Source organism: Aotus nancymaae, unplaced genomic scaffold, assembly GCF_030222135.1.
Source record: "Aotus nancymaae isolate 86718 unplaced genomic scaffold, 86718_ANA_hifiasm-v0.15.2.pri h1tg000028l, whole genome shotgun sequence".
NCBI classification, from domain to species: Eukaryota; Metazoa; Chordata; class Mammalia; order Primates; family Aotidae; genus Aotus; species Aotus nancymaae.
The window spans coordinates 1001159-1026461 of NW_026988441.1; the positions used below are offsets into that span (position 1 = coordinate 1001159).

At 46.4% G+C, this 25303-nt stretch overlaps 1 protein-coding gene and 1 pseudogene across 1 annotated transcript in view; one reads left to right on the top strand and one right to left on the bottom strand.

The window, feature by feature from the left end:
• The first annotated feature begins 759 nt into the window (after positions 1–759).
• The window catches only part of GP6 (glycoprotein VI platelet), a 32460-nt gene continuing 7916 nt past the window's right edge, over positions 760–25303 (top strand). Inside the window, exons 1-5 of the mRNA XM_012437212.3 lie at positions 760–4593; positions 9951–9983; positions 10084–10341; positions 13169–13453; positions 15091–15144. Of these exons, the coding sequence (XP_012292635.2) occupies positions 4560–4593; positions 9951–9983; positions 10084–10341; positions 13169–13453; positions 15091–15144 (664 nt within the window). The 5' untranslated portion in view covers positions 760–4559. The remainder of the gene's footprint in view (positions 4594–9950; positions 9984–10083; positions 10342–13168; positions 13454–15090; positions 15145–25303) is intronic.
• Positions 7511–8804, bottom strand: LOC105706677 (NHP2-like protein 1; annotated as a pseudogene).

The window sequence follows — 25303 nt, forward strand, 5'->3', positions numbered from 1 at the left end:
AATTAGCCAGGTGTGGTGATGCACGCCTGTAATCCCAGCTGAGGCAGGAGAATCACTTGAAGTCGGGGCGGAGGCTGCAGTGAGCCGTAATCGTGCCACTGTACTCCAGCCTGGATGACAAAACCAGACTCAACAAAACAACCTGAGCTCTGTGACGCTAGAATTCCCTCTTGTCAGCCCCTGTCCTGCCCGCTGGCTGTGATGGAGCTAGCTGCCATGGTGGGTGGCCCTGTGGAGTCGCCAGGGAGGAACTGAGACTCATCTACCAACTGGGAGAAGCTGAGTCACACCAACTGTGTGTGGGCTTGCTGTATGCTCTTGCTTGGGAACAAGTTACAGGTTCAGCCGAAGAGGAGGGGACCACTCCAGGGTGTGAATACCAGGAGCGGGGAGTCCGGAGATTGCCCTAGGCCCCCCACAGGAGAGCGTGTGTGTGTAGTATGTTCTTACTGGGAGACTATGGAAAAGCAAGTTTGAGAAACACTCCCATCAGACGGGGGCCCTGAGGATAATCTCAAAGCCTGTGGCTCTCTAAATATGTGCGTAGGACTCACCCAAGCACTCTCTTTCCTTTTTAAAAATTGTGATTAAAAAAGTATAGAACACTGGCCAGGCGTGGTGGTGCATGCCTGTAATGCCAGCTACTAGGTGAGCTGAGGCAAAATTACTTGAACCCAGGGGGCAGAGGTTGCAATGAGCCAAGATCACACCACTGCACTCCAGTCTGAATGACTGAGCGAGACTCCATCTCAAAAAAAAAAAAAAAAAAAAAAAAAATGCAGATTCTGGGGGTCACGCCTGTAAGATTCTGGTTCCCTAGGTCTTGGGAGGGGTCCAGGGCTCCACATTCCTGACATGCACTTCGAGAAGCACCCTGCACCCAGGCTGCCTGAGCCCCACACAGCACCGCAAGCTGCCTTGACACCAGGTGCCATGTGGGGCTCAGGCAGTCTGGAGTACAGGACTGGCGTGTTCCTGTGCTGGCTGGCAAACAGCCACAGCTAAGAACCTGCTATCACTAGGGACCCAGCAATCAAAGGGTTAATGTTTGCACCCAGCCCCTTCCTCCAGCATCATGTCTTGCCCACTGTAGGATTTTTTTTTTTTTTTTTTAAGAGTGGGTCTTGTTATGTGGGCAGAGTGGAGTGCAGTGGCGCGATCTCAGCTCACTGGAACCTCCACCACCCAGGTACAAGTGATTCTGCCTCAGCCTTCCAAGTAGCTGGGACAACAGGCACGCTCCACCATGCCCGGCTAATTTTTGTATTTTTAGTAGAGACGGGGTTTTACCATGTTGGTTAGGCTGGTCTTGAACTCCTGACCTCAGGTGATCCACCCACCTAGGCCTCCCAAAGTGCTGGGATTACATGCATGAGCCACTGCTCCCAGCTGTAAGATGTTTTCAACACCCCCACTCTTTGGTGGCACAGGGGCTGGCCCCATATATATATGCGATGGCAACTGACCGGGTCCCTGATACACCTGAGCACTCCAAAAACACCCAGTTCCCTGGGACGGAGGATGGTGACGTGTGGCCCTCCTGGGGTTGAGTTTGACAAATGGTCAAAGGAAGTGGTTTTTAGTAGAAAGCCAACTTTCCTTTTTTTTTTTCCTGCCAGTGAACCCCAAACAGGAAGCTATGGTTGGTGATGGATGTGCATTCAGAAATGGAGGGAGATGGAGGCAGAGGTGAGGGTCATCAGCCACAGCTGGCTGCTGCATCACCTCCCGATCTCCAGGAAGCTTTCTGCACTTCCCTGCTGTGCAGTGTGAAAGTGCTCTGTCTTCATTCATATTGAGTAAAGTCAAAGGGGAAACTCTAAAGATGGCAGCACCTTCCTGTCTTCCAACTCAGGTTGCTGCTGTAGCAGCGCGTGGCCTTGATTTCCAGCTCCACAGCACACAGACTCATGGTGAGACCCTGCCTGGCGTGATTCAGAGGCAACAAAGCTCCCAAGGTGCCTGTGAAGGAACCAGGGGCATAAACACAGCCCGTGAACTGCCAGGCAGAAGACAGGTGCAGCTGGCAGCTGCTGAGTCCTCAGGGCGTGTGGCGTCTCAGCACATCTCCAAACCACCCAAGTGGCACCCCAGGGCGACATTTACATCATCTTGATACGATTCTCTCAAGGAAAAACAAGTCTGGCAGCTTCTGCCACAGCAACGCTGGCTTGGAGCCTCACGGGAGAGGCCCTAAGAAGATCATTCTCTCGCTCTAAGTTGCTCTTATGGGAGAGAAGTGATGACATTCTTCCTAATGCCAACATCTGTGCATCCTTCCCACCTGCACGTGTCACCGGGGTGGTCCTGTGATTTCAGAATGCTGAACAGTGTCCTGGCTTCAACCCACCAGATGTCAGGAGCACCCCAATTTCTGGCATTGGGTGACTGACTTGACCTTCACTGTCACATTTCATTCTTTTTATGTGTCTTTAAAAAAACCCTAGAAGAAAATCTAGGCAAAACCATTCAGGACATAGGCGTAGGCAAGTGCTTCATGACCAAAACACCAAAAGCATTGGCAACAAAAGCCAAAATAGACAAATGGGACCTAATCAAACTCCACAGCTTCTGCACAGCAAAAGAAACAGTCAGAGTGAATCGGCAACCAACAGAATGGGAAAAATTTTTGCAATCTACCCATCTGGCAAAGGGCTGATACCCAGAATCTACAAAGAACTAAAACAGATTTACAAGAAAAAAAACAAGCCCATTCAAAAGTGAGCGAAGGATATGAACACTTTACAAAAGAAGACATACATGAGGCCAACAAAAATATGAAAAAAAGCTCATCATCACTGGTCATTAGAGAAATGCAAATCGAAACCACAGTGAGATACCATCTCACGCCAGTTAGAATGGTGATCGTTAAAAAATCTGGAGACAACAGATGCTAGAGAGGATGTGGAGAAATAGGAACACTTTTACACTGTTGGTCGGAGTGTAAATTAGTTCAACCATTGTGGAAGACAGTGTGGCGATTCCTCAAGGACCTAGAAATAGAAATTCCATTTGACCCAGCAATCCCATTACTGGGTATATATCCAAAGGATTATAAATAATTCTACTATAAGGACACATGCACCCGAATGTTCACTGCAGCACTGTTCACAATAGCAAAGACCTGGAACCAACCCAAATGTCCATCGATGATAGACTGGACAGGGAAAATGTGGCACATATACACCATGGAATATTATGCAGCCATCAAAAACGATGAGTTCGCGTCCTTTGTAGGGACATGGATGAACCTGGAAACCATCATTCTCAGCAAACTGACACAAGAACAGAAAATTAAACACTGAATGTTCTTACTCATAGGCGGGTGTCAAACAATGAGAACGCATGGACATAGGGAGGGGAGCATCACACACTGCGGTCTGTCGGGGGGAAATAGGGGAGGGACAGCTGGGGGTGGAGAGTTGGGGAGAGATAGCATGGGGAGAAATGCCAGATATAGGTGATGGGAAGGAAGGCAGTAGATCACACTGCCATGTGTGTACCTATGCAGCAATCTTGCCTGTTCTTCACATGTACCCAAAAACCTAAAATGCAATTAAAAAAAAAAAAGAAAAAGGACCCAGTGGGGCCAGGCGCAGTGGCTCACATCTGTAATCCCAGCACTTTGGGAGGCTGAGGTGGGTGGATTGCTTGAGCCCAGGAGTTCAAGACCAGCCTGGGCAACATAGTGAAACCCATCTCTACAAAAAAAAATTTTTTTTGAGATGGAGTTTCGATCTTGTTGCCCAGGCTGGAGTGCAATGGTACGGTCTCAGCTCACCATAACCTCTGCCTTCCAGGTTCAAGTGATTCTCCTGCCTCAGACTCCCAAGTAGCTGCAATTACAGGTGCCTGCCACCACACCTGGCTAATTTTGTATTTTTAGTAGAGACGGGATTTCACCATGTTGGTCAGGCTGGTCTCGAACTCCTGACCTCAGATAATCTGCCCACCTTGGCCTTCCAAAGTTCTGGGATTACAGGTGTGAGCCACCAGGCCCGGCCCAAGACCCTGTTTTCAATCCTTTTAGGTGTATACTCAGAAGTAGAATTGCTGGATTTTATGGCAACCCCACGTTTAACTTCTGCAGGCGCTGCTAAACTTTCTCATAGCAGCAGCACCATGTCACCTCCCCACCAGCAACGCACGCACGTTCCAATTTCTCTGCACACTCAGCAATGTTTGCTCTTAGCCGTTTAAAATATTACAGCCATCCCAGAAAGTGTGAAATCGTATCTCAATGTGGTTCTGATGCACATTTTCCTAGCGACCATCAGGGAGTTTACGGGAACATGGGAGCACAGACCAGGACCCAGTGGGCAGACGAGCGGTGCAGAGCCAGGCTGGCCGGCAGAGATAAGCGAGACTCCTTGGAGCGTGTGTGCAAGTCACTGTACTGAGGAGTCGGCTACGGCTTGATGAGTCTCAATTAGGAAAGGCCGGGGCTGGCGGAGGAAGGGAGGAGGGCATTCTTCGTCCTCATCACATCCTGAGCCTGTGCCCCCGACTCCCGCCACTTCCCTCCCTGGCCACAGAGCTCAGGACAGGGCTGAGGAACCATGTCTCCATTCCCGACCGCCCTCTTCTGTCTTGGTGAGTCCCGAGGGTGGATCTGGGAACTGCTGAAGGGCAGGCATGGACTGCCAGACAAAGGATTAAGAATTTGCAGCCGGGCGCGGTGGCTCATGCCCGTAATCCCAGCACTTTGGGAGGCTGAGGTGGGCGATCACAAGGTCAAGAGATCAAGACCATCCTGGCCAACATGGTGAAACCCCGTCTTTACTAAAAAATACAAAAATCAGCTGGGTGTGGTGACGTGTGCCTGCAGTCCCAGCTACTCGGAAGGCTGAGGCAGGAGAATCGCTTGAACCTGGGAGGCAGAGGTTGTAGTGAGCCGGGATCATGCCACTGCACTCCAGCCTGACAACAAAGCGAGACTCCGTCTCAAAAATAAAAAAAAGAAAAAGAATGTGTATCAGTAATGAATTTCAGGACAAAAGAGGACCTATGAGAGCCGCTGCATTTGTTGGGTGGGGAAATGAGGGGCCAGCAAGGTGGCGTGTTTTGTATGAGTTATTCCAGTTTATTCATGGCTGGGTCAGTGAATGAACAGAGGTACCCTAGCGCTAGTCACAGCTTTCTTCCACTTCACTGCAGTTGCCCCTTTAAAAAAATGTGGGCCGGGCACGGTGGCTCATGCCTGTAATCTCAACATTTTGGGGAGCTGAGGTGGGTGGATAACCAGAGGTCAGGAGTTCGAGACCAGCCTGGTTAACATGGGGAAACCCTGTCTCTACAAAAATACAAAAATTAGCCAGGCATGATAGCAGGTGCCTGTTATCCCAGCTACTCTGGAGGCTGAGGCAGGAGAATCACTTGAACCTGGGAGGCATAAGTTGCAGTGAGCTGAGATCACGCCACTGCACTCCAGCCCGCACAACAGAGAGAGACTCGGTCTCAAAAAAAAAAAAAGGCTGGGCGTGGTGGCTGTCACCGGTAATCCCAGCACTTTGGGAGGGTGAGGTGGGTGGATCACCTGAGCTCGGGAGTTCAAGACTAGCCTGACCAACATGGAGAAACCCTTTTTCTACTAAAAATACAAAATTAGTCGGACGTGGTGGTACATGCCTATAATCCCCGCTACTCCGGAGGCTGAGGCAGGAGTATCACTTGAAACCGGGAGGTAGAGGTTGCGGTGAGCTGAGAATGCGCCATTGCACTCCAGCCTGGGCAACAAGAGTGAAACTCGGTCTCAAAAAAAAAAAAAAGGACTTGATATCAGGACGAGGTTATGGGCTGAATTTGTCAGCATCACCTACAGTAGTGGAGTAAGAGTCTCTTGAAGGATGGGTGATGGGTCAAATGCATTTCTGCTGCCTATTCCTCACTGTGTAAGCCAGACACAGTGGCTCACACCTGTAACCCCAATACTTTGGGAGGCAGAGGTGGGTGGATCTCTTGAGCCCAGGAGTTCAAGACCAGCCTGGGCAACATAGCGAGACCCCGTAACTACTAAAATTAGGCACATTGAATGCATTATTGCCTTATTTCTTCAGGAGAATTTGACCACTAACGGGACCGCGTCTCCAACAGGCTAAGCAAGGAGATGGTTGTGTTACTGGAGATGAGGGTAAACTGTGCCTATAAACAACCTCTCATTCGTTATTCATACACGGATGTAGTATTCTTTTAATTTTTATGTAATCTTATTTGAGACGGGGTCTCACTTTTGTCACCCAGGCTGGAGTGCAGTGGCATGATCATGGCTCACTGCAGCCTCAACCTCCCAGGCTCAAGCAATCCCTCCCCCTCCATCTCCTGAGTAGCTGGAACTCCAGCTGCACACCATCATGCGTGGCTAAGTTTCATAGTTACGGGGTCTCGCTATGTTGCCCAGGCTGGTCTTGAACTCCTGGGCTCAAGCGATCCACCCACCGCTGCCTCCCAAAGTGTTGGGGTTACAGATGTGAGCCACTGCATCTGGTTTCATTTTTGCTTCGATAGCTTTTGGAATACAAGCGGTTTTTGTTACATGGATTGAATTCTATAGTGAATTCTGAGATGTTAGTGCACCTGTTACCTGAGTAGTGTACACTGTACCTACTGTGTAGTTTTTTATCCCTAGCCCCCATCTACCCTTCTCCTTGAGTCTCTAAAGTCCATCACAGCATGCTGTATGCCTTTGCATACCCACAGCTTAGCTCCCACTGATAAGTGAGAACGTAGAGATTTTGGTTTCCACTCCTGCATGACTTCACTTAGAATAATACCTTCTAGCTCCATACAATTTGCTGCAAAAGACATTACTTCATTCATTTTAATGGCTGAGTAGTATTCCACACTCATTTATTCTTTTTTTGGACACAAAGTCTCGCTCTGTTGCCCAGGCTGGAGTGCAACGGCGTGATGTTGGCTCACTGCAACCTCTGCCTCCCGGGTTCAAGCGATTCTCCTGTCTCAGCCTCCTGAGTAGCTGGGATTACAGGCACCCTCCACTATACCCAGCTAATTATTGTATTTTTAGTAGAGACAGGGTTTCACCATGTTAGGCTGGTCTGGAACTCCTGACGCCTCAGCCTCTGAAAGTGCTGGGATTACAGGCGTGAGCCACCACGCCCGGCCCCTAGTGTTTCTTACAGGTTCAGGGGTACATGGCAGGTTTGTTATGTGGGTCAACTGCATGTCCGAGGGTTTGGCGCGCACGTTATTTCACCAACTAGGTAGTGAGGGTAGTACCTGATGGGCGCTGCTTTTTTTTTTTTTTTTGAGATGGAGTCTTGCTCCATTGCTCAGGCTGAAGTGCAGTGGTGCAAAGTTGGCTCACTGCAATCTCTGCCTTCTGGTTTGGATGATTCTCCTGCCTCAGCCTCCAAAGTAGCTGAGATTACAGAAATCCACCACATCAGGCCAATTTTTTTATTTTTAGTAGAGACAGGGTTTCACCATGTTGGCCAGGCTGGTCTTGAACTCCTGACCTCAGGTGATCTGCCTGCCTCGGCCTCCCAAAGTGCTGGGATTACAGGCGTGAGCCACCGCATCCCACCTCCTGATAGGCAGTTTCTTGATCCTCTCCCTCCTCCCACCCTCTACCCTCAAGGAGGGCCCTGCCTGTCGTCCTTCTATGTGTCCATGTGTTCTCAGTGTTCAGCTCCCACTTTTAAGTGGGAACATGCAGTATTTGGTTCTCCATTCCTGTGGGAACAGAATGTGGATGGAGCTGGAGGTCATTATCCTAGCTCCATCCATGTTCCTGCAAAGGACGTGATCTCATTCATTTTTATGGCTGCATAATATTCCACAGTGTATATATACCAAGTTTTTTTCTTTTTTTAGTACTACAAGACTTTGTAACAATAGAGAGTAGGTGAAGATACTACGTGCTAACACAAACTATGATACACAACCTCGGGGGAGAAGCTGGCAGGGAGCACATGGCAGAGGTCACAGGTCTACACTAAGAGCCTTTCAATGGACTGCTGAATGGACTGGATCTACTGTTTCAGCTGTGAGCCTTCTTTGATGGTGACAGAACAGGCGATGACAGGCCTGCTGACCCCACAGGCTCTCCCCAGGGCCTGCTTGGAGCACACAAACACGTAGGGCACGGTCTTGTCTTTACACAGCAGTGGGAGGTACAGAATGATGTCCAGTGTTTCGGCGTCTGCGGCCATCACAGTGAACACAGAGATGCCCCTGTTGAGGGTTTTGGTGGTCTCACTGCTCCTTTCCAAAGCTGCTCATAGTTACGTGACTGCTGAATGAGGTCTAGTAGTTTCTTGGTGAGGTGGGCATCGGCGAGGGGATAGGCCTTCGACTTCACATTGGCCTCAGTCACAGCTGCGGCTCTGCAGGCTGGGCACCCCACCAAGTTTTCTTTATCCAGTCCACTGCTCATGGGCAGCTAGGTTGACTCCATGTCTTTGTTACTTAAGTATTGCTGCTGTACATTTTGTAAGCATATCGACAACTTTCCCAGTGACCCAATCATACATTTGATGAATTTTGGGGACTAACGCATCCCATTAGTGTGGGGATTTATTTATTATTATAACTATTGAGACAGAGTCTCACTCTGTCTCCAGGCTGGAGTGCAGTGGTGGGATCTTGGCTCACCGCAACCCTTGACTCCTGGGTTGAAGCGATTCTCCTGCCTCAGCCTCCCTAGTAGCTGGGACTACACGTACGTGCCACTATACCCAGCTAATTTTTATATATTTGTTTTAGAGAAGGACAGTGTTGGCCAGGGTGGTCTTGATCTCTTGACCTCGTGATCCACCCTCCTCGGCCTCCCAAAGTGCTGGGATTACAGGTGTAAGCCGCGGCGCCCGGCCAGCGTGGGGTTCTACTGCATATATTGCATATACAATAAAATAGAATGCAATGATATACGATATGCAATACTATTTACAATACTTGTCTATATAGTTGCATCCTATTGCATATGTGCTGGATATTGTTGAATACTGGGAGACGGAAGGGAGATGAAGGGACGGCAGTGTCTGAGGTCACATGCCTCACACCCACTGAGGAAGTCACTGTGCAATGCCTAACACTAATGAACCCACAGACAGTAGTATGCATACTTTTTTCTAGAACCATGAAGATGTAAAAAAATGCCAGAAGGAACAACAGAAATAGTAAAAAACGTATGCAGGCCAGGAGCAATGGTGGGAGCCGGACAGGATGGACAAGGCATCTCGGCTTGACTTTCAAAACATCTACTTTTTAGATGGGGCCTAACGACCTTGTCCAGGCTGGAGTGCGGTGGGCACCATCCTGGCTCCCTGCAGGCTTGACCTCCTGGGCTCAAGGAATCCTCCCACCTCAGCCACCCCAAGTAGCTTGGACCACAGGCGCACAGCACCATGCCTGGCGAATTTTTTTGTGTGTGTGGTAGAAAACAGGTCTCACTATGTTGCCTAGGCTGGTCTCCAACCCCCGACCTTAGGCGCTTTGGCCTCCTTGGCCTCCAAAAGTGCTGGGATTACAGGTGCAAGCCACTGTGCCTGGCCTTAAAACAGTTGTAACTGTGGTGAAATGAACAGAGCTGAAAGTCTGCCTTTCCTGACATTTGGTACATTCAGCGTTGTGCAGCACCACCCTCTACCTGACTGCAAAATGTTATGGCACCTCCGAGGAAACCCCACGCCCGTCAAGCAGCCACTTCTTCGTCCTCGCTCGCCCGACCACCCCCAGCCACGTGTCTGTTTTCTTCTCTGTCTTCTGTAGATTTACCCCTTCTGGATATTTCATGTAAATGACGTCGTAAACTATGTGGCTTTTTCTGACTGGCTTCTCTTACTGAAATTACATGCCTGTGTGTCTTTTGAAGAAATAAGTGATTAGGTGAGAATAAAGCACATGCATGCAAATGTCTGTCACCGTGCCCAGCAGGCAGCAATGTCTATAAAAGTGAGTCCTGGCCTCTGGTCTCTTTCTTCTCTCCTCAGGGCTGTGTCTGGGGCATGTGCAAGCACAGAGCGGTGAGTCCTTCCCTCCTGTGGGATACGCCAGCGGAGGCGGGGGATGTGGGTCCCATGAGGGGTCTGCAGGGAGGCTGACCCAGCCCTGCTCCTCTTCCAGGACCACTCCCCAAGCCCTCCCTGCAGGCTGTGCCCAGCTCCCTGGTGCCCCTGGAGAAGCCAGTGACCCTCCGGTGCCAGGGACCTCCGGGTGTGGACCTGTACCGCCTGGAGAAGCTGAGTTCCAACAGCTACCGGGATCAGGCGGTCCTCCTCATCCCGGCCATGAAGCAAAGTGCCGCTGGACGCTACCGCTGCTCCTACCAGAACGGAAGCCGCTGGTCCCCACCCAGTGACCAGCTGGAGCTCATTGCCACCGGTAAAGGACAGGGGATTGGAGTCTGGGACTATATGGGCCTCCGTTCGGACACAAATATGGGGGACGTTAGGCCAGGCGCAGTGGCTCACGCGTCTAATCCCAGCGCTTTGGGAGGCCGAGGTGGGCGGGTCACCTGAGGCTGGGAGTTAGAAACCAGCCTGACCAACATGGAGAAACCCATCTCTACTAAAAACACAAAATTAGCTGGGCATGGTGGCACATGCCTGTAATCCCAGCTACTCGGGAGGCTGAGGCAGGAGAATCGATTGAACCCAGGAGGCAGAGGTTGAAGTGAGCCAAGATCGAGTCACTGCACTCCAGCCTGGACACCAAGAGTGAAATTCCGTCTCAAAAAAAGGGGGATACTGAGAATAGGGATTAGGGCCCAGATTAGGGTGAGGCAAGCGAGGCACTGGCCTAGTGGGCGGTGGCGCCACAACATTTATGGATCAACATGAATAATATTCTATTTACTTTTTGGATACAGTGGCTTGCTGTGTCACCCAGACTGGAGTGCAGTGGCCGACCTTGGCTCGCTGCAGCCTCTACCTCCTGGGCTCAAGCGATCCTCCTGCCTCAGCCTTCCAAGTAGCTGGGACTATAGCTGTGCGCCACCACACCCAGCTGATTTTTTTTTTTTTTTTTGTAAAGATGGGGTCTCTTGACAGTTTTCACAAAAGGCATTAAAAAAAAAAAAAAAGGCTGGGTGCGGTGGCTCACACCTGTAATCCCAGCACTTTGGGAGGCCAAGGTGAGTGGATCACCTGAGGTCAGGAGTTTGAGACCAGCCTGACCAATATGGTGAAACCCCATTTCTACTAAAAATATAAAATCAGCTGGGTGTGGTAGCACCACCTGTAATCTCAGCTACTCGGGAGGCTGAGACAGGAGAATCGCTTGAACCTGGGAGGCGGAGGTTGCAGTGAGCTGAGATCACGCCACTGCACTCCAGCCTTGGTGACAGGGTGAGACTCTGTCTCAAAAACAACTACCACCACCACCAAAACCTTTGTTTTGGATTAATTTTTAGACTGACAGAAAAGTTGCAAAAGATAATACGAATGGAAATATTTCACCCGGGATCCCCTCATGTTAACATCTTACATTTGTTACAACTAAAAAATAAAGATATCACTGGTCCCAGTGGCTCACACCTGTAATCCCAGCACTTTGGGAGACTGAGGCGGGAGGATCACTTGAGCTCAGGGGTTCGAGACCAGCCTGGGCAACATAGTGAGACCCCATCTTTACAAAAAAATTAAAAATTAGTGGAGCATGGTAGCAAGCACCTATAATCCCAGCTACCCAGGAGGCTGAGGCAGGAGGACAGCTTGAGCGAGGGAGGTTGAGGCTACAGGGAGCTGTGATCAAGCCACTGCACTCCTGGTTGACAGAGTGAGACTCTGTGTTAAAAAAAAAAAAAAAAGAAAAAAGAAAAACAATAATGGATATATCCAAGGTATACAACTTGATGTTCTGATATACGTATCCACCGATAGTTACCGCCATCAAGCTAATCAACATACATCACCGCCCACAGTTAACTTTTTTTTGGTGTGAGAACACTTATAATCTACCTTAGCAAATTTCAAGTGCACACTGCAGTATTGTTATCTGGGGTAGGACAAATTATTTAATGCCATGTGCCTTAGTTTCATTTATTTATTTTTTTTTTTGAGACCGAGTTTCACTCTTGTTGCCCAGGCTGGAGTGCAATGGCGTGATCTCGGATCACTGTAAACTCTGCCTTCCGGGTTCAAGCAATTCTCCTGCCTCAGCCTCCCGACTAGCTGGGACTACAGGCATGTACCACCACGCCTGGCTAATTTTGTATTTTTAGTAGAGATGGGGTTTCTCCATGTTGGCCAGGCTGGTCTCAAACTCCTGACCTCAGGTGATCCGCCCGCCTCAGCCTCCCAAAGTGCTGGGATTACAGGCGTGAGCCATTTCGCCCGGCCAGTTTCATTTATAAAATAGGGACATTAATAGTGATGATTCGTAGGTATTTGTGAGGACTCACTGAATTGATACAAGTCATGAGTTTGGAAGGCACCTGGAAGCTGGCACTTTCACCCACGTTTACCATGTAATGATTGCATGCTGCAGTGTAAGCTTCCGGCACAGCCTAAGCTCAAGCTCTTTACTTGCTATCATCGTATTTCCAGTGCTCGCTAGGCCACAGGCACTCTGCTAAATGCTCGCTGTGTACCGTCTCATTCAATCATCCCCTGCTCCTTTCTGTTTTTGAGATGGAGTTTCACTCTGTTGCCCAGGCTGGAGTGCAATGGTGTGATCTTGGCTCACTGCAACCTCCGACTCCCGGGTTCAAGCCTCCTGCTTCAGCCTCCTGAGTAGCTGGGATTACAGGCAGGTTCCACCATGCCCGGCTGAGTTTTGTACTTTTAGTAGAGATGGGGTTTCACCATGTTGTTCAGGCTGGTCTCAAAATCCTGACCTTGTGATCCACCCACCTCAGTCTCCCAAAGTGCTGGGATTACAGGCGTCAGCCACAGCACCTGGCCCAATCATCCCCATTTTAACAAAACAAGGCAGTGAGACTCAGATACAGAGGGAGATTGGTCTCCAGGGCCACTAGCCCCTAAAGGCAGAACCAGGGTTTGCACCAGGCAGTAGGATGTGGGCACAGCCTCACTCCGTAAACCACTCATGAGCTTGGTATGTAAACCACTCTCTCTGAGCTTGGGCAAGGGAGTGCACTCTCTGGGAAGGATACAGCCATAAAACTCCCCAGTTTAGGCAGGTGGGGGGGACCTCCCAGCCCCAGCTGAGATACTGGCCTTTAACACCAGACTTCCTTTTCTCTCAGGAGTTTTTCCCAAGCCCTCGCTCTCAGCCCAGCCTGGCCCAGCGGTGTCCCCAGGAGGGGATGTGACCCTACAGTGTCAGACCAAATATGGCTTTGACCAATTTGCTCTGTACAAGGAGGGAGACCCTGGACCCTACAAGAATCCCGAGAGATGGTACCGGGCTAGCTTCCCCATCACCACGGTGACCGCCGCCCACAGTGGGACCTACCGGTGCTACAGCTTCTCCACAAGGGTCCCGTACCTGTGGTCGGCCCCCAGTGATCCCCTGGAGCTCGTGGTCACAGGTAGGGCTGTTGCAGACCAAACCCTTCTTCCTCAACCTTTATAGGTCCTGATGGCCATTCCTATAGGGCCCTAGGTGCGAAGGAAATGAGAGGGCAGGAAGCCCTGGGCTGCAGGCAGCTGGGAGGATGTAGGTTTTCCTTTTTTTGATGGAGTCTCACTCTGTCATCCAAGCTGGAGTGCAGCGGTACGATCTCAGCTCACTGCAACCTCCACCTCCCAGGTTCAAGCGATTCTCCTGCCTCAGCCTCCCAAGTACCTGGGATTACAGGTGTCCGCGACCACACTCAGCTAATTTTTGTATTTTTAGTAGAGACGGGGTTTCACCATGTTGGCCAGGCTGGTCTCGAACTCCCGACCTCGGGTGATCTGCCTGCCTCAACCTCCCAAAGTGCTGGGATTACAGGCGTGAGCCACCGCGCCTGGCCTCAATTCAATACATTTCAAGAAGTTTTTGGAGTTGTGCAATCACCACAATCCTATTTTACCAACTTCCACCACCCTAAAAAGATCTTTCTTCCCACTCCCAGCTCCAGGCAACCACCTGTCTACTTTCTCTTTGTATGAATTTGCCTGCTCTGGGCATTTCATATAAATGGAGTCATACGTCTTTCCTGACTGGTTTCTTTCACTCAGCATAACGTTTTCAAGGTTCATTCATACTGTAGAGTGAGTCAGTCTTTCATTCTTGTTTTTTAAATTTGTATTTGTAGTGGGCAAATCACTGTATACGTTTACAGGGTACAACATAATGTGTTGATATGTGTATGCATTGCGGAACGATGACATCGAGCTAACTGACGTATCTGCTACCTCGCCTGCCAATACCTTACCTACTTATCAATTCTTCTGTTTTTGGGACGGGGTCTCGGTCACCCAGGATGGAGTGCAGTGGTGTGATCTTGGTTCACTGCAACCTCTGCCTCCTAGGTTCCGTGATCCTCCCACCACAGCCTCCCTAGTAGCTGGGACTACAGGTGTGCACCATCATGCCCAGCTATTTTTGTATTTTTTGTAGAGATGGAGTTTCACTATGTTGCCCAGGCTGGTCTTGAACTCCTGGGCTCAAGTGATCCTCCTGCCTCTGAAAGTGTTGGGATTACAGGCATGAGTCACTGCACCTGACCATCTTATAATTTCTTTGTAGTAAGAATGTTTACTGTTTTAGGAATTTTGAAATATACAATGCATTATTACTAACAATGGCTTCGATTTTTTTTTTGAGACGAGTCTCGCTCTGTAGCCCAGGCTGGAATGCAATAGCATGATCTCTGCTCACTGCAGCCTCCGTCTCCCAGGTTTAAGCATTTCTCCTGCCTCAGCCTCCAGAGTAGCTGAGACTACAGAGGCCTGCCACCAGGCCTGGCTAATTTTTGTATTTTTAGTAGAGATGGGATTTCACCATATTAGCCAGGATGGTCTCCAACTCCTGACCTCGTGATCTGCCTGCCTCTGCCTCCCAAAATGCTGGGATTACAGGTGTGAGCCCCGCGCCTGGCCTGAAACATCCACAGCAATCCACTGATGTAAGCTACTTTAGACTCACTTTTCAGGTGAGGAAACTAGGTTACAGAGATGTTTCATTATTTGTTGAGGACTCACAGGACCAGAGCATTTTTCTCATTTTCTGATTTCCCAGGAACCTCTGTGACCCCCAGCCAGTTACCAACAGAACCACCTTCCTCTGCCAAAGGTAAGTTCTGCAGGATCCATTCTGGTGCGCAGGGTGTGAGGCACATGGACTCCTTCTCTTTCCTTTCTGCCTAGGTTTGTCGATTTAATTCACTTAAGAAATTTGCTTTGTTAAAAAAAAAAGAAAAAAAAAGAAATTTGCTTTGTTTTAAAAACCCTTCACTTCAGTTGGGCGCAGTGGCTCATGCTGGTAATCCCAGCACTTTGGGAGGCCAAGGTGGGCAGATCAGGAGGTCAGGAGTTCAAGACCAGCCTGGCCAACATGGTGAAACCCTGTCTCTACTGAAAATATAAAAATTAGCTGGGTGTGGTGGCACGCACCTGTAATCCCAGCTACTCAGTAGGTTGAGACAGGAGAATTGCTTGAACTCGGGAGACAGGAGGTTGCAGTGAGCCGAGATCGCGCCATTGCACTCTAGCCTGGGCAACAAGAGCGAAATTCTGTCTCAAAAAAAGAAAAAAAAAAGGAAAGGAAAAGAAAAGAGGTTTAGGCTGAGCGCAGTGGCTTACACCTGTAATCCCAGCATGTTGGGAGGGCAAGGCGGGTGGATCATGAGGTCAGGCGTTGGAGACCAGCCTGGCCAATATGGTCAAATCCTGTCTCTACTAAAAATATAAAAATTAACTGGGTGTGGTGGTGTGTGCCTGTAGTCCCAGCTACTCAGGAGGCTGAGGCAGGAGAATCACTTGAACCCGGGAGGCAGAGGTTGCAGTGAGCCATGATTGTGCCACAGCACTCCAGCCTGGGTGATAGAGTGAGACACCATCTCAAAAAAAATAAATAAATAAAATAAAAAAATAAAAGAAAGAGGTGTTTGATTGGTTCATGGTTCTGAAGGCTGTCTAGGAAGCAGAAGGCTGGCATCTGCTTTTGGGGAGGCCTCGGGAAGCTTACAATTGTGGCAGAAGGTGAAGGGGGAGCAGGTGTCTCGCATGCTGGGAGAAGGAACAAGAGAGAGAAAATTGGGACTGGAGGACATGCCACACTTTGCAATAGTCATATCTTGTGAGATTCACTCACTATTGTGAAGACAGCGCCAAGCAATTGAGGGATCCACTCCCATGATTTAAATACCTCCCACCAGGCCCCATCTCCAACACTGGGGGTCATAATCCAATATGAGGTTTGGCGGGAATGTATATTCAAACTATCACATGACATGCACATACCTAATACACTGAGTTTAAATCAAAATCAAAGCAAGTCTTATTAAATAGGGAATCCATTCCCCATTGCTTGTTTTTCTCAGGTTTGTCGAAGATCAGATGGTTGTAGATGTGTGGTCTTACTTCTGAGATCTCTATTCTGTTCCATTGGTCTATGTGTCTGTTTTGTAGCAGTACCATGCTGTTTTGGTTACTGTCACCTCATAGTATACTTTGAAGTCTGGCAGCCTGATGCTTCCAGCTTTGTTCTTTTTGCTTAGCATTGTCTTAGCTATATGGGTCCTTTTTTGGTTCCATATGAATTTTAAAGTATTTTTTTTTTCTAATTCTGTGAAGAATGTCAATCATAGTTCAATAGGACTAGCAATTAATCTATAAATTACTTTGGGCAGTATGGCCATTTTCACAATATTGATTCTTCCTGTCCTTGAAATGGAATGTTTTTCCGTTTGTTTGTATCCTCTCTGATTTCCTTGAAGACGTCCTCCATTTCACTTGTTAGCTGTATTCCTAGGTATTTTATTCTCTTTGTAGCAATTGTGAATGGGAGTTCCTTCATGATTTGGCTATCTGCTTGTCTACTGTTGGTGTATAGAAATGCTTGTGATTTTTGCACATTGATTTTGTATCCTGAGACTTTGCTGAAGTTGCTTATCAGCTTAAGAAGCTTTTGGGCTGAGATGATGGGGTTTTCTAGATAAAGGATCATGTTCATCTGCAAACAAAGAGAGTTTGATTTCCTCTCTTCCTATTTGAATACACTTTATTTCTTTCTGTTGCCTGATTACCCTGGTCAGAACTTCCAATACTATGTTGAATAGGAGTGGTGAAAGAGGGCATCCTTGTCTTATACTGGTTTTCAAGGGAAATGGTTCTAGCTTTTGCCCATTCTGTATGAAATTGGCTGCGGGTTAATAAATGGTGCTGGGAGAACTGTCTAGTCATATGCAGAAAATTAAAACTGGACCCTTTCCTTATACAAAAATTAACTCAAGATGGAATAAAGACTTAAATGTAAAACCCAAAACTATAAAAACCCTAGAAGAAAATCTAGGTAGTACTATTCAGGACATAGGCATGGGCAAAGATTTCATGACAAAAATGTCAAAAGCAGTTGCAACAAAAGCAAAAATTGGCCAATGGGATCTAACTAAACTAAAGAGCTTCTGCACAGTGAAAGAAACTATCATCAGAGTGAACAGACAACCTACAGCATGGGAGAAAGTTTCTGCAATCTATCCATCTGACAAAGGTCTAATGTCAGAACCTACGAGGAACTTAAACAAATTTACAAGGAAAAAACCCATTAAAAAGTGGGCAAAGGACATGAACAGTCACTTCTCAGAAGAAGATGTCTACGCAGCCAATAAACATATAAGGAAAAGCTCAACATCACCAATCATTAGAGAAATGCAAATCAAAACCACATTGAGACACCATCTCACACCAGTCAGAATGCCGATTATTAAAAAGTCAAGAAACAACAGATGCTGGTGAGGCTGTGGAGAAACAGGAATGCTTTCACATTGTTGTTGGGAATGTAAATTACTTCAATACTTGTAGAAGACAGTGTGGCGATTCCTCAAAGAACCAGAATTTTTTTTTTTTTCCGCATTCCTTGTGAATACAAGATTTTTTTTTTTTTTTTTTTTTTTTTTAAAGACAGAGTCTTACTCTGTCACCCAGGCTGGAGTGCAGTGGCTTGATCTTGGCTCACTGCAGCCTCTGCCTCCCAGGTTCAAGCGATTCTCCTGCCTCAGCCTCCTGAATAGCTAGGACTACAGGTGCACGCCACAACACCTGGGCTAGTTTTTGTATTTTTAATAGAGATGGGGTTTTACCATGTTGACCAGGCTGGTCTCAAACTCCTGACCTCAGGTGATCCGCCCACTTTGGCCTCCCAAAGTGCTATGATTACAGGTGTGAGCCACTGCGCCTGGCCAGAAATACCATTTGACCCAGCAATCCTATTACTGGTTATATACCCAAAGGAATATAAATCATTGTATTATAAAGATACATACATGCAAATGTTCATTGCAGCACTATTCACAAAAGCAAAGACAGGGACTCAACCCAAATGCCCATCAACAATAGACTGGATTAAAAAAAAGTGCTACATATGCACCATGGAATACTATGTAGCCATAAGAAGGAATGAGGTCATGTCCTTTGCAGGAACATGGATGGAGCTGGAAGCCATTATCCTCAGCAAACAAAGGCAAGAACAGAAGACCAAACACCGCATGTTCTCACTTGTAAGCGGGAGCTGAACAATGGGAACACATGGACACAGGGAGGAGAACAACACGTACCGGAGTCTGTAGGGGGGGTGGAGGGAGAGCACTAGGATAAATAGCTAATGCATGCAGGGCTTAATACCTAGGTGACGGCTTGATAGGTTCAGCCAACCACCATGGCACATGTTTACCTATGTAACAAACTTGGATGTCCCGCACATGTATCCTGTAACTTAAAATTTTAATTTAAAAAAAAGAAACAGGCCGGGTGCAGTGGCTCATGCCTGTAATCCTAGCACTTTGGGAGGCTGAGGTGGGTGGATCACCTGAGGTCAGGAGTTCAAGACCAGCCTGGCCAACATGGTGAAACCCCATCTTTAAAAAAATAAATAAAAAATAAAATAAAATAAAGAAACAAGGCTTATTAATGCATCGCACAGGAAGAGAAGGAACAAAGACCAAATAATACCCACACTTTCATTATGCCAGAGAGCTGAACATAAATTAGGTTTTGCTGAGCTGGTTCCACCATCAAAAGACTCCCAATATGGTACCCACTGCAACAAGAGCTCCTTATCTATGAAGCTACAGGAGGTCCCTGTTTAAGAAAATGGTCTTAAGTAGGAAGGTGGATATCCTGTGTCCAGAGGCTAAAATGAGCTCGTTCTTCCTCTGAGCTCATGAAAATGCTGGCCCACTTCTCCTTCTTCAAATTCAGATATAATTCACATACCACAAAATTTACCACGCCAAGGGGGCACTTCCGCCAAGACGGACAAATAGGAACAGCTCCAGTCCGCAGTACCCAGCGAGAGCGATGCAGAAGGCGAGTGAGTATCTCCATATTTCCAACCGAGGTACCGGGTTCATCTCACTAGAACTGGCTGGACAGTGGGTGTAGCCCAAGGAGGGCTAACTGAAGCAGGCTGGGGTGTCACCTCAACCGGGAAGCCCAAGGGGCCAGCGAACTCCCTCTCCTAGCCAAGGGAAGCCATTACACTCTGGCACTCTGGCTCAGATACTGCGCTTTTCCCACAATCTTCACAACCCGCAGACCAGGAGATTTCCTCCTGTGCCTACAACACCAGCACCTCAGGTTTCCAGCACAAAACTGGGCAGCCGCTTTAGCTGCAGCAGACGCCAGTGGCGCCTGGAACCAGTGAGAACCGCTCATTCCCCTGAAAAACAGGGCTGAAGCCAGGGAGCCAAGCGATCTGCGTCGGCGGGTCCCACCCCCAGGAAGACCAGCAAGCTAACATCCACTGGCTTGAAATTCTCGCAGCAGCACAGCAGTCTGAGCTCGACCACAGACGTTCGAGCTGGGAGGGGTGACAGGTGTCCGCCATTACTGAGGCCCAGGTAGTATAAACTCATTTGTGTAAACAAAGTCACTGGAAATTTACATAGCAATTGGGCAGAGCCCAAGGCAGCTCAGCAAAGCCTCTGCAGGCAGACTGTGACTAGACTCCCTTCTTGCTGGGCAGGGTATCACTGAATAAAGGCAGCAGCCAGTCAGGGACTTATAAATAAAGCCCCCACCTGCCTGGGACAGAGCACCTGGGAAAAGGGGCGGTTGTGGGTTCCACTTCAGCAGACTTAAACGTCCCTGCCCAGCAGCTCTTCAGTGAGCAACAAATCTAGCACAGCACTTAAGCTCCAGTAAGGGACAGACTGCCTGCTCAAGTGGCTCCCTGACCCCCATGTATCCTAAGAGACACCTCATACAGGAGAGCTCTGGCTGACATCTGGTGGGTGCCCTTCTGGAACGAAGCTACCAGAGGAAGGAACAGGCAGCAATATTTGCTGCTCTGCAGCCCCTGTGGGCAATTCCCAGGCAAGCAGGGTCTGGAGTGGACCTCCAGCAGACCTGCAGCAGAGGGGCCTGTTAGAAGGAAAACTAAGAAAGACAAAGAAATGGCTTCAACATTAACAGAAAGGACGTCCACTTAGAAATCCCATCCAAAAGTCACCAACTTCAAAGACCGAAGGTAGATAAATCCATGAACATGGGAAGAAACCAGCACAAAAAGGCTGAAATCACCAAAAACCAGGAAGCCTCTTCTCCTCCAAGGGATCACATCTCCTCACCAGCAAGGGAACAAAACTGGATGGAGAATGAGTTTGATGAATTGACAGAAGCAGGCTTCAGAAGGTGGTAATAACAAACTTCTCCAAGCTAAAGGAGCATGTCCTAACTCAATACAAGGAAACTAAGAGCTTGAAAAAAGGTTAGATGAAATGCTAACTAGAATAACCAGCTTAGAGAAGAACAGATAACTTGACGAAACTGAAAAACACAGCACCAGAACTTTGTGAAGCATATACAAGTTTCAATAGCTGAAATGATCAAGCAGAAGAAAGGATATCAGAGATTGAAGATCAACTCAGTGAAATAAAGTGAGAAGGCAAGATTAGAGAAAAAAGTGAAAAAAAAAAACAAAAAAAAAAGAGAAAAAAGAGTGAAAATAAAGCCTCCAAGAAATATGGAATTGTGTAAAAAGACCAAATCTACATTTGACAGGTGTACCTGAATGTGACGGGGATATGAAACCAAGTTGGAAAACACTCTTCAGGATATTATCCAGGAGAACTTCCCCAACCTAGCAAGGCAGACCAACATTCAAGTCCAGGAAATACAGAGAACACCACAAAGATATTCCTCAAGAAGAGCAACCCCAAGGCACATAATCGTCAGATTCACCAGGGTTGAAATGAAGGAAAAAATGCTAAGGGCAGCCAGAGAGAAAGGTTGAGTTACCCACAAAGGGAAGCCCATCAGACTCACAGCAGATCTCTCGGCAGAAACCCTACAAGCCAGAAGACAGTGGGGGCCGATATTCAACATCCTTAAAGAAAAGAACTTTCAACCCAGAATTTCATATCCAGCCAAACTAAGCTTCATAAGCGAAGGAGAAATAACATTCTTACAGGCAAGCCATTGCTGAGAGATTTCTGTCACCACCAGACCTGCCTTACAAGAGCTCCTGAAGGAGGCACTAAACATGGAAAGGAGCAACCAGTACCAGCCACTGCAAAAACAAATTGTAAAGAACACCGACACTATGAAGAAACTGCACCAACTAACGGGCAAAACAACCAGCTAACATCAAAACAGCAGGATCAAATTCACACATAATAATCTTAACCTTAAATATAAGTGGGCTAAATTCTCCGGTCAAAAGATACAGACTGGCAAACTGGATAAAAAGTCAAGAGCCATCAGTGTGCTGTATTCAGGAGACCCATCTCACATGCAAAGACATAAATAGAGTCAAAATAAAGGGATGGAGGAAGATTTACCAAGCAAATGGAGAGCAAAAAAAAGTAGGGGTTGCAATCCTAGTCTCTGATAAAAAGACTTTAAACCAACAAAGATTAAAAAAGACAAAGAAGGGCATTATATAATGGTAAAAGGATCAATGTAACAAGAAGAGCTGACTCTCCTAAATATATATGAACCCAATGCAGGAGTACCCAGATACATAAAGCAAGTTCTTAATGACCTGCAAAAGACTTAGACTCCCGCACAATAATAGTGGGAGACTTTAACACTCCACTGTCAATATTAGACAGATTAACAAGACAGAAAATTAACAAGCATATCCAGGACTTGAACTGGATCTGGACCAAGCAGACCTGATAGACATTTACAGAACTTTCCACCCCAAATCTACAGAATATACATTTTTCTCAGCACCACACTGCACTTACTCTAAAATTGACCACATAATTGGAAGTAAATCACTCCTTAGCAAATGCAAAAGAACAGAAATCATAACAAACCATCTCTCAGACCACAGTGCAATCAAATTAGAACTCAGGATTAAGAAACTCACTCAAAACTGCACAACTACATAGAAACTGAACAACCTGCTCCTGAATTAATACTGGATAAATAACGAAATGAAGGCAGAAATAAAGATGTTCTTAGAAACCAATGAGAACGAGGACGCAACATACCAGAATCCCTGGGACACAGTTAAAGCTGTGTCTGGAGAGAAATTTATAGCACTAAATGCCCACATGAGAAGCGAGGAAAGATCTAAAGTAGACACTGTATGATCACGATTAAAAGAGCTAGAGGAGCAAGATGAAACAAATTCAAAAGCTAGCAGAAGACAAGAAATAACTAAGATCAGAGTAGAACTGAAGGAGACACAAAAAACCCTTCAAAAAATCAGTAAATCCAGGAGCTGGTTTTTTGAAAAGATCAACAAAACAGATAACATCTAGCCAGACTATTAAAAAAGAAAAGAGAGAAGAATAGAATAGATGCAATAAAAAATGATAAAAGTGATATCACACTGATTCCACAGAAATACAAACTACCATCAGACATTACTACAAATACCTCTGTGCATATAAACCAGTAAATCTAGAAGAAATGGATAAATTCCTGGACACTTACACCCTCCCAAGACTAAACCAGGAAGAAGCCAAATCCCTAAATAGACCAATAACAAGGTCTGAAATTGAGGCAGCAATTAATAGCCTACCAACCAAAAAAAGTCCGGGACCAGACAGGTTCACAGCTGAATTCTACCAGAGGTACAAAGAGGGGCTGGTACAATTCCTTCTGAAACTATTCCAAACAATACAAAAAGAGGGAATCCTCCCTAATTCATTTAATGAGACCAACATCATCCTGATACCAAAACCTGGCAGAGACACAACTGAAAAAGAAAATTTCAGGCCAATATCCACGATGAACAATGATGCAAAAATCCTCAACCAATTACTGGCAAACCCAATCCAACAGCACATCAAAAAGCTTGTCCATCACGATCAAGTCGGCTTCATCCCTGGGATACAAGGCTGGTTCAACATATGCAAATCTATAAATGTAATCAATCACATAAACAGAACCAAAGACAAAAACCACATGATTATCTCAATAGATGCAGAGAAGGCCTTTGACAAAATTCAACAGCCCTTTATGCTAAAAACAAAAACTCTCAATAAACTAGGTATTGATGGAACATATCTCAAAATAGTAAGAGCTATTTATGACAAACCCATGGCCAATATCATACTGAATGGGCAAAAACTGGAAGCATTTCCTTTGAAAACTGGCACAAGACAAGGATGCCCTCTCTCATCCCTCCTATTCAACATAGTATTGGAAGTTCTGGCCAGGGCAATCAGGCAAGAAAAAGAAATGAATGGTATTCAATTGGGAAAAGAGGAAGTCAAATTGTCTCTATTTGCAGATGACATGACTGTATATTTAGAAGACCCCATCTTCTCAGCCCAAAATCTCCCTGAGCTGACAAGCAACTTCAGCAAAGTCTCAGGTTACAAAATCAATGTGCAAAAATTACAAGCATTCTTATACACCAATAACAGACAGACAAATCATGAGTGAACTCAACATTCACAATTGCTACAAAGAGAGTAAAATACCTAGGAATACAACTAACAAGGGATGTGAAGGACTTCTTCAAGGAAAACTACAAACCACTGCTCAAGGAAATAAGAGAGAACACAAACAGATAGAAAAACATTCCATGCTCATGGTTAGAAAGAATCAATATTATGGGAGGAAGGCAGCAAACCACATAGCCATGTATGTACTTATGCAACAATCTTGCACATTCTTCACATGTACCCCAAAACTTAAAATGCAATAAAAAATATATTTTTTTTAAAAATTCAAGAAAAAAAAAGAATAATAGTTAACATTCACTGAGAGCCTCTTCTGCCAGGCACATTCTAACTACTTTATGTGAATTATTTTGATCCTCCCAACTATGCTATGAGTAAAGTATAATTATATATTTTAAAAAAGGCCATACTGCTGAAAGTAATTTATAGATTCAATGTTACCCCCATCAAGCTACCATTAATCTTCTTCACAGAATGGGAAAAAACACCTTAAAGTTCATCTGGAACTAACAGAGAGCCTGCATAGCTAAGACAATTCTAAGCAAACAAACAAACAAACAAAACAAAGCTGGAGGCATCATACTACGTGACTTCAAACTATACTACAAGGCTACAGTAATCAAAACAGCACAGTACTGGTACCAAAACAGAGACATAGACCAATGGAACAGAGCAGAGGCCTCAGAAGTAATGCCACATATCTACAACCATCTAATCTTTGACAAACCTGACAAAAACAAGCAATAGGGAAAGAATTCCCTATTTAATAAACGGTGTTGAGAAAACTGGCTAGCCATATGCAGAAAGCAGAAACTGTATCTCTTCCTTACACCTTATATGAAAATTAACTCCTGATGGATTAAAGATTTAAACATAAGACCTAACACTGTAAAAATTCTAGAAGAAAACCTAGGCAATACCATTCAGGACATAGGCATAGGCAAGGACTTCATAAGTAAAACACCAAAAGCATTGGCAACAAAAGCCAAAATAGACAAATGGGATCTAATTAAATTTAAGAGCTTCTGCACAGCAAAAGAAGCTATCATTAATGTGAACTGGCAACCAACAGAATGGGAAAAAAATTTTGCAATCTACCCATGTGACAAAGGGCTAATAACCAAAATCTACAAAGAACTTAAACAAATTTACAAGAAAAAAGCAAACAACCCCATCAAAAAGTGGGCGAAGGATATAAACAGACACTTAAAAAGAAGACATTTATGCAGCCAACCAACATGAAGAAAACGTTCATCATCACTGGTCATTAGAGAAATGCAAATCAAAACCACACTGAGATACCATCTGACTCCAGTTAGAATGGCAGTCATTAAAAAATCTGGAGACGATGGCTGATCACTAGCAGCT